Consider the following 9,663-nt stretch of genomic DNA (forward strand, 5'->3'; position numbering starts at 1 on the left):
TTTGTTTCCTTTCCATTCTGTTACTGGCTTAGCTTGTCTGGCTATGTTAGCCTCTGATATGATGGCCCTGTCAAGCACCCCAATATAGGTTTCCAACTTCAGTACATTCACCCTTTCTAGGATGTCAGTGCGGAGTCCATCTTCAAAGTGTCTTGCCTTTTTATAATCGGTGTCAATCACGTGTGGTGCGAACCTGGCCAATTCAGTGAACTTGGCCTCATACTCAGCCACTGTCATGCTATCTTGCTTGAGTTCCATGAACTCGGCTACTTTCCTATCCCGAACACATTGCAGGAAGTACTTGTCATAAAAGATCTCCAAAACTTTCGCCCAGTCAACATCTTTGTGGTTTTCTCGCATCAACATCCACCATCTCCTCGCTTCGTCTTCTAGCATAATAGTGGCTAGAAGTACTTTCTAAGTCTCTGAACAGGGAAACACTTCAAATAATTTCTCAATGCCGAGGACCCACGCTTCGACCTTCAATGGATCTAATCCCCCATGGAACTGCGGTGGTTTCATTTTCTTGAATTCCTTAGTGAGAGCTATAATCCGGTCATCATTCTGATGATCTGGCACAGGTCACTACAACAAGTTGGGTCTTGAATGACGAAATTTTTTTGTCTTCAAAGAGCTAATTTCGTCACTATAGATATTTGTGAGGAAATATTTTCGTCACCGGTTTCATCATTGAATGTTTGTCACTAAAAACCAACGTGACGAAAAATAATTTCGTCACCAATGAAATTACTTCAGCGACAAAATTTTTTGTCACCAATAAAACAACATTTTGTCGCCAAAAATTCTCATTTTCGTCACCAAATAGTTATTCAATACCATATTTATAACTTTAGTTGACGAATAAATTTGTCACGCATATTGATTATTGATGAGGAAATAATTTCGTCACAATAAGCTGTAAAGATGACGAAATTTTTCGTCTTCAAAAGTCATAATTTTTTGTCACCAATGAAACAACATTTTGTCGCAAAAAATTCTCATTTTCGTCACCAAATAGTTATTCAGTACCATGTTTATAACTTTAGTTGACGAATAAATTTGTCACGCATATTGATCATTGATGAGGAAATAATTTCGTCACAATAAGATGTAAAGGTGACGAAATTTTTCGTCTTCAAAAGTCATACATAGATGACGAAATATAGTTCGTCACAAATATATTTATATGTGACGAAATTTTTAGTCACCAAACAACAAAATAAATAAAAACTTTTATATATAAACTGCAGTAAATTTTGTCACAAAAAAAGTTTATTAGTGATGAATAATCACTTTGTCATAATAACAAGTATAAATGACAAAACAAATTCGTCACTAAACTTGTTCCATATTTTATATTCAATTTAAATTATTATTCCACAAATATCCCTGCTCATATCCCAATAGCCTTTTAATTGTACTAAGAAATCCACTAGCTATTATACATCACTCCACAAAACAATTCACTAAACAATTTATATTATAAATCAAAATGTATCCATCAAACAACTTTAATAATAATCCATTAAATATCACAAAAAAACCATCAAAGCAAATCTCAAAATCAACTACGTGGAGTCCACAAAAAAAAAAAAAAAAAAAAAATCAACACTCAATCTTATTTTGCAACTACAACTAAGCATCAGTTTAGGAAAAAAAATTCAACAGTTGATCTTCATTTGCAAGTATGCTCCCGAACGTCATCAAAACCAATCTGCAAAGAAAATAAATAAGGCAAACATTAATATATTATCAATTACATTGTATAGACCTTTCTATCCATGTCAATACAAATTGTGTACACAATGAGTCTAACTTAACAACCAGAAGTTCCTTTGTACATGGCAAGCTCCTATCAATCACATCACTAACTTAGAGCAACTCCAACATTGCCTAGCAAAAATACACAAGAGTAAACACATAATTTTGTCTCTACTTTGAAAAAAGTTCATTTCCATGCTGTAACTGTATCCTATGTATTAGTGATAGTCAATTTTCTTGTCTTACTAAATATAACAATAAAAATAATAATAGTAGTCAATATAGTATTTGTCAAAAAGTGTTAATAGTCAAACTAGTTATAGTTAAATTAGACTCTCCATACCATTTAACAACCCACTATAGTCTTAGCAGCACAGACACAAATAAGCAGTGTCCATGTAGAACACTGCTTCAATACCTACACTTGGACACACCTAGAGACTTGAGATACTTCTTGGCTGTGTACATTATTTAAATATGCTTTGCAACTTTGGGGCCTTGGCTAACACTTACTCAAACACAAAGCCAACAATTGTAGCCATACGAACAGCCTTATTAAAAGGATAAACATACCCAAAAGCACCCAACCATTTATTCAAATAAATAGATAAAGGAAGAAATGCAAGACACTGGCATCATAGACATGGCTGCCACAACTCAAGTATGCAATGGACATTTTTTAATTATTATCATGTTTATACGCAATTTTCATTATTCTAATGTTGTCGCCATGTCTATGTCTTGTTTTAGTATTTATATCTATGTTGTGTCATGTTCGTGCCAAGTGTCTGCGTCTTTGCTATCAAGAATCTGTTTCTGAGCAAGCAGAACTTTATTTTCCTATTATGTGATAGGCTGTTACAGAATGAAAAAAAGTCCACTCGTGATTGCTTGAAAACATTTTTCAAACTTGAGTTTTCAGCCAAAAAAGATTCTTCACCCAGAAAATAAAAGATTATAATGGTCTCTAGTAAACATACATCTGCTAAATATATGTAGATCATGTATAGAGAGAAAGATCAGCAATTAATGCAGCTATAGAAGTGACCAAAAGTATTTTGAAATGGAATTGCAATTAAGGCAAATATGACTTTAAAAAATGAACCAGAATTCTAGAGAATATGAAGCCTCTAACTTCTTGGCTCAGATCTTCAGTGTGAGGATCTTCAAGAGTTACACATGCATCTCCAACATCATATTGTTTAAGAATCTATTCCTAACTCAAATCAAAGAACTGAAACACTATACCTATAGGAATAAGATAAGGACAATATAGATAAGTTAACAAATAACAGATTAAATTCACACATTCTGAAGTAAAATATCACAATTTAGAAACGCACAACTTTGTTGGAAAGGCATCAAAAGAAGAGTTGACTGGCACAAATTATTTTAAAGAGAAAAAGCAAAAGAAACTCCTTATCAGAGAAAAAACAATAGGATATTAGAATAATTTTTGGGATACTCATGCCCCCATAATTCAGTGTCATAGAACTGATTAATAAAAACTACAAGGTATGGTGCATAATTTTAGCTTAGAGTACAATTCATATTTCTATAAATGAAGTGGAAGACAGGTTTCCAACGACACCATCTATGAAGTTTCATAACCGGCAGAGAATGATAGATAATGGGTAGGGCTTATTGTTGTTTGTTTGTGTAATGGGAATAGTTTTCCTCTGTTCTATTGTTAGTTTTCTTTAATATTATGTTTGGATGATGGATTTGAGGGGGATTTGCAAAGCCCAACTCAGTTCCAAATCCAAATCAAAATCCAAACATGTATCCTAAGGGATTGGTGGGGGATGGTGTTAGAGATGGTGTTTTTGTGGGTTCAATAGTGTGATTAGGGAGGGGAAGAAAATGCAGGCATATATACATCTTTGAGGAAATGTTTCTCTGAATGTATGCCATGCCATTGTGTTCAAAATGTGAAAGCAAAAAATATGGTTATTGGCAATTATACACTGAATTGGTAGGTTTTTGGGACTCCTTGTTGTCAGCATCACAAACACCAAAGCTCCCTAAGGTAGAAAGGAACACAATTTTTTAAAACCAGAATTTTCCCTTCCTGCCCGATCTGCTCCTACCTGGAATTCCTTCATCTTCATTGATACTAGAGAAGAAAAATGTGATAAACATTAGACAGTTACCTAGTCATGAAGAGCTCTACTACGTAATACTCATCACGATTTGTCAATTGCTTAGTAAAATCTTAATATTATCATACATCTATTCTATCAACAATGATTTCAAGGCTTCATCTAAATACTCATTCATATAGGTGACTAAAAGTAAAAATGGTACATAATCGGTGAGACTAGTTTTTTCATATGAAAAGAAGTTTTTCAAAGAAAGATAACGAAAAGAAAAAGAAAAATATTAGCCTCAATATACCTGAATAGGTCCTAAGTTTCTTCAGAAGCTCTGAGGTGGGTGCAACAGGTTTATCGAAATGATATCTGTGTTTCTAAATGATTGTTCTAGCTAAATGATATTTGTGTTTCTAAATGATATTTGACTCAGCTAGTTGTGGTTGTTATAGCTAAATGATATTTGTGTTTCTAAATGATTCTATTTGTGCTTTACATAGGATTGCCAAAGACATGTAACAAAACAAAGGACAGCTTCATCTACAAAGTACAACACATAAAAGCAATTACGAATAATTATCTCTTCACATTATTGTCACTTGTCAAGCTAGTCTTAGGTTTTTGGCAATAAAACAAAATGTAAATGACTCAATGGCATGGACCCCTTTATGACAAAACAAAGGAATTCAATCTATGAACTACCATCTAATTAAGCTACACCATAGTGGAAGATTAGGATCTCCGTCATTGTAGTTGTGCACATGTGAACAACTCATTGCAGGCCTACAGGCCCAAGATGGACCCTTGTTGATTGGGATTCAATTTTGGATTGTAGAACCTAGTTAAATTAATGGCATGATTAGAATCTATGAAGCCTTTGGCAACATTTGCACTTGCAAAAAGTAGCTTCCTACAAACTCAAAGCAGCATTCTCACACTATGCAGCAAAAACAAAGTAGCATCTGATATCCACTTCCACAGATAGATATAAATATGAGGAAGCATTATTGCTAGTAAAACTTTTTAAGTTCTATTTCTTGCTAAATTTCCTAGGAACAAAAACTCAAGCAATAATAGCTGATAATAAGGAATGATGCTTATTGATAGTACCTTTGCCGCAATAGATTCCGTTGTATGCTTCCTCCATAGATCGGCTTTCCGAGCTTCAAATTCCTCTCTGCTCATGATGGGGGGGTCCAAGATCGTAACAAGCAACATAGATCATACCATGATCTCAAACAGGTTAGATGGAAAAGATGTTTACAAGATAGTCTCTTCACCTTTGCCATTGGTTCCTGTCATTTGCCCACCCGTCAAACAACTTGGAGATTAACAGAAAATCAAACAGGGAATTAAGAATGAACTAAGCTAACAAGCTCACCCTACAGATAGCACATTCATCATCATATGCTTTAATCTCCTCAGGTGTTGCATCTGGAAGTGCTCCATGAAGGGCGCCTAAAGCTATCTTCAACCTAATAAATCCTTTGATACGTTTTACAATTGCACCTAACAAGGCCTGGTCAATAATATGAAGTGCTAAATAAAATAAACATGAAATAATAATGTTGAAAAGTCCAAGTCAAATGAATGTCAATATATTGCTACAAAAAAATAGCGAGAAACTTTACACATATATTTAGGAAAAGAACTACATCCACAAGATGAAATTTCATGCCATGAAGCCACCAGATATGCACATAATGACAGAGTGCCATCAATAACGTCATGATGTCCAGAAGAAAACCAAGTTCCGTATGAGAATGCCTTTCCATTCACAAAATGAACCTGCACTCAAATTCGTTAAGTTACAATAATGACAAATCCAATCCACAAAAACAATCAGAGGTACCCTTGGTCTTTAGCAACAGCATCAACAATAACAATAGAAAACGAATGATTGGAAAGAATCATGGAAAGCCATGGTCTTAGAAAGAATTAATAAACATATAAACATTGCCAAGACAACCCACCAACTAAAAACATGTCAAATTAAAATAATCACAAACATATAAACCTTTAAGAAAACAAGATAGAGATTGGTGCATTTTCTTGACATTGACACTAACTGAGCAGGCTAGGCATAGGTAAAAAGGTCCTGTAGAGCTTTTACTATTGCACCAAGCAACAAACCCCCTTATGTTTATAGGAAGGGAAAAAAAAAAGAAAAGAAACGAAAAGAAAGGAAAAGAAATTAAGAAAACTATACAATGCTATGCTTCACAAAACACATCTTCTTTCAAGATCATAAAATACTGGCTTAGAGGAAGAAAGAAAGAAAACAGCAAAATAAATGCAGCACTAAATTTTTTATTTTTTTTATGAGATATAAGTTGACAAGAAAAAAATGGTAACATAGTTGGCTTAACATGTTTTACCTGTTTATTCAAATAATTTTATTTTTATAAGGGGAAAAGGGAAAAGAATATAAAGAAAACTACACAGTGCCATGCTTCACAAAACACATCTTCTTTAAAGAACAAGGAATACTGAGTTAGAGGAATGAAGAAAGAAAACAGCAAAATAAATGCCTCACAAAAAAAATTGGGAGCTATAAGAAAATAAGGAAAAAATGAATAACGGGACCAGAAAGCATGAGAACCCCCAACCACTTGGTAACACAACAACAAAATAACATGGCTACATAAAAAAAGTTAGCAAACTACCTGCTGTTGATATATCAAGGAGTTTGGACCTTTGGCAATTTGTGTTGTTCCCTGCCAAATCATGGAACCATATATCGAGCAATTGAAAACCATGAATCACAATAGCCTACAAAAAACAATTTGCAGACCAAAGAACCTTCAGCCTGTGTTTATTATATGTTCCACGGGAAAAATGTCACATGATCTACAGATAGATCTATCCATTATGAAAATGAAAAGACTTCCCAATAAAAGTACCCGTAATGTCTCAAAAGCAATACTAAAAGGCTTGAAAAATAACAACAGAAACATATACGATTCTAATGTTCTATATCTCACTAGACACATCTTTATCCTGTAAGCAGCCCAAAAAAAAAAACAAGAATACGTAAATGAGAAATTTATGAATAACCAAAAATTGGAAAAGGGAGGTGAAACTAGCATGGACATTAACTCTTGTGATTCGCAAGAGGGGAGAGTTTAAAAATTGTCATTCCTAATGTTTAAGATCAATTGTTAGAAGTTTAAAAATCGTCATTCCTACTACTACCGTCATTAGTTGAGTAGTAGGCAATTTATTGTCATTAAAATCTCAAGAGTTTGATAGCAATACTACATACATATGGCCCAGTGAGAGACGATTCATTCATCATTCTTATTCTTAGTGAGAGGAAACAGAGAAGAAGGCCATATATATGTACATACACAAGTTCAATCCATGTAATAATTAGAAATTGAAAATCAAAAAAAGAAAATGATACTGTAACACCTTGAAACTCACTAAAACAACAAATTAACAGCATACGAAATACAATATTGATCAAACTATGCGACAAAACAATTTTTCATCTCTAACACGCATTAGATTAGATATACATATATACACACACACAAGTTCAATCTATGTAAAGAATTCTTCAATTCCAACACGCATTAATATATATATATATATATATGCACAAAAAAAGTTCAATCTATGAAATAATAAGAAATTGAGAGTTCAAATTGGAGCTATTACAGGTCAATTACGGAGATCGATTACGATCAGAAATTGAAAGTTCGAATTGGAGCTCTTACAGGTTGATTACGGGGATCGATTGCGGAGAGAGAAAGAGAGAGAGAGAGAGAGAGAGAGAGAGAGCGAGAGAGGGAGAGGGGCACCAAAATTTGAAGAAGATTGAGCTCCCAATATGCCTTGGAGCTCCCAACTTTAGCGCTGAAGATTGAGCAAACCCGTTGAAGAGAGAATGAACAAGTTAGGGCTGAATTGAGGTCCTGACTTTTTAATCGTTAAAATGATAAAAATATTTGTTCTCAAAACGTATTTAATTGATAATGATGACAATATTTGGTCCTTAAAGATGATAATAATATATTAGCAACCAAATTTATTGGTCTAAAAAAATTATGTAAATATTAAGTGAGAATATAAATAGTTATTTTTACAATCTTATGAGTAATTATCATATGTTTAAATTTTTCCTTAAAAGATTATTTTTAGTGACCAAATTTAGTTAGTCTCTAAATATTAGTCTCTAAAAGACTAATTTCTTGTAGTGACACCCCCTTCCCTTTACAATATGTCATTTGAATTCTTAAAAACTTTTATGCTCTATTACAAACAGAATAGTCATTTTATAAGAGGTTAATATACAATAAGTTTTTCAACAACATTGGGTTTATGGTTTGATGGGTTGATGGGTTGTCTCTCGGAAATATCTTCAAACACCTGACATGCAGAATTCTTGTCTGTTTCCTGTCACAAACAAGAGGGGAAATCCTAACAAAATAAAAAGATTAGACAAATGTTTCAATCAAATAAAAAGTGAAATGATTGAATCTACATACCATATGGAGAATTACTACCAAACAAATCATATACCACAGTAAATAAATAAACATTTAAGGTGCAAAATCCTTTGTAGTTATAGGAAATATGCAGGAAAATGAAAGCCATTACATTGAAGTTCAATGAAGTAAATAAATAAACATTTAAGGTGCAAAACTACAAAGAAGAAGACGTGAACTTCATAGATATTATAGATTGCATTACATAATGAAAAAATTGGAAAAACAAAAATAAAAACAAAAACATAAAAATGATTTGGACAAGGCTAGAGAACACTTGTATATTTCAAACCCATTTCAAAACTTGATTCCCATTTAGACTATTGAAACTCATATAAAAAAAAGACAAATCTTAGAGTTTCTGGATTCACATCCATAAGCATGGTGTCTGTTAGATTTTTCTTTTTTTTTTTCTTTTTTAAATATGAAAAAAAAGAGAAACAGGGGAGGAAAGCTCACTACCTAAGAATTTTATATATAAAAAAAAAATCAAAACCCCCCACCTAGAAATCGTTGAATCAAATGCCCTAATTCAAAACCCCCCACCAGAAATCGTTGAATTGAAATCCAAATAGTTTAATCAAATGCCCTAATTTAAGAAGAGAAGGGTTTAAGAAAAAAAAGAAACAAACTCTAGGTTTAGAACCTTACCAAAATTGCAGGTCTTTCCCAAGCCAATGAGTTTCGAAGGGTTGTAAGGGAAATGAAAAGCACCGTCTATGGCGAAGAGGGTGGGTCTCTATTGGGGAAGAGGATCCGAATTCAAGGAAGAGGAGGAGATGCAAAGGTCGTGCCCATGAGGTATTTATCATTCTCTCAGAGAGAGAGAGAGAGAGAGAGAGGGCAAGAGTCACAAAAGAGAAAAGAAGAAAAGAAAATTAATTTTTTTAGAAATTTAATTGAATTTTCTGAATTTAATTTTTTTGCAATATATATTCATCACACTTATTTAGAAGTTGTGATTAAAAAATTATATATAATCACATTTAGAAGGTAAGATTAAAAAATATATATATAATTACACTTAATTCAAAACTGACATAGAAAATAAATATTATCACACTCAATCAAATTAATTGTGATTAAAATATCAATCTAATTTTTTTATCACACTTCTAATAAAAGTGAGATATTTTTATTTGTCAAAGTGTGATCTTTAACTGTTTTTGTAGTAGTGTCTATTTTGAGAGAGAGAGAGAGAGAGAGATGATAAACAGAAAGGGGGTAAAAAAAATTAATACCCTTTTTTTTGGTCATTGTCACTCAATACATCAAAATTTTCTCACCAAAATTGGTGACAACATTATTTTCTCACC

General features: G+C 32.9%; 1 protein-coding gene across 16 annotated transcripts; it reads right to left on the reverse strand.

Moving 5' to 3' along the window:
* Positions 1-1,462: 1,462 nt before the first annotated feature.
* Positions 1,463-9,298, reverse strand: LOC114314468 (uncharacterized). Of its 16 annotated transcripts, none has more exons than XM_082874066.1 (8): positions 8,999-9,297; positions 8,172-8,279; positions 7,577-7,715; positions 6,521-6,626; positions 5,236-5,363; positions 5,135-5,149; positions 4,965-5,031; positions 1,463-1,714 (listed from the first exon to the last, which is right to left on the reverse strand). In XM_082874066.1, exons 1-7 carry the CDS (start codon positions 9,157-9,159, stop codon positions 5,020-5,022), a joined length of 669 nt encoding a protein of 222 aa, XP_082730192.1. In that variant the 5' UTR covers positions 9,160-9,297; the 3' UTR covers positions 1,463-1,714; positions 4,965-5,019. The 16 variants fall into 16 exon arrangements, 9 of the variants coding, with proteins under 9 accessions (XP_082730192.1, XP_082730197.1, XP_082730195.1 ...); XM_082874071.1 differs by having other exon boundaries at positions 5,236-5,373; positions 8,999-9,293; XM_082874069.1 differs by adding an exon at positions 5,510-5,642 and having other exon boundaries at positions 4,965-5,149; positions 5,236-5,373; positions 8,999-9,252.
* Positions 9,299-9,663: the final 365 nt, after the last annotated feature.

The sequence above is a fragment of the Camellia sinensis genome, chromosome 6, assembly GCF_055761805.1.
Source record: "Camellia sinensis isolate YWXY chromosome 6, ASM5576180v1, whole genome shotgun sequence".
Lineage (NCBI taxonomy): Eukaryota > Viridiplantae > Streptophyta > Magnoliopsida > Ericales > Theaceae > Camellia > Camellia sinensis.

What these genes read in the sequence shown, in the direction of transcription:
- LOC114314468 (XM_082874063.1), bottom strand. Translation starts at nt 9,159, where the DNA reads ATGATAAATACCTCATGGGCACGACCTTTGCATCTCCTCCTCTTCCTT. An exon ending in TCGATCCCCGTAATCAACCT is followed by an intron (nt 6,627 to 7,576) that starts GTAAGAGCTCCA and finishes TGTTTTTTGTAG; the next exon opens with GCTATTGTGATTCATGGTTT. An exon ending in ATGAATGTGCTATCTGTAGG is followed by an intron (nt 5,150 to 5,235) that starts GTGAGCTTGTTA and finishes GGCAAATGACAG; the next exon opens with GAACCAATGGCAAAGGTGAA.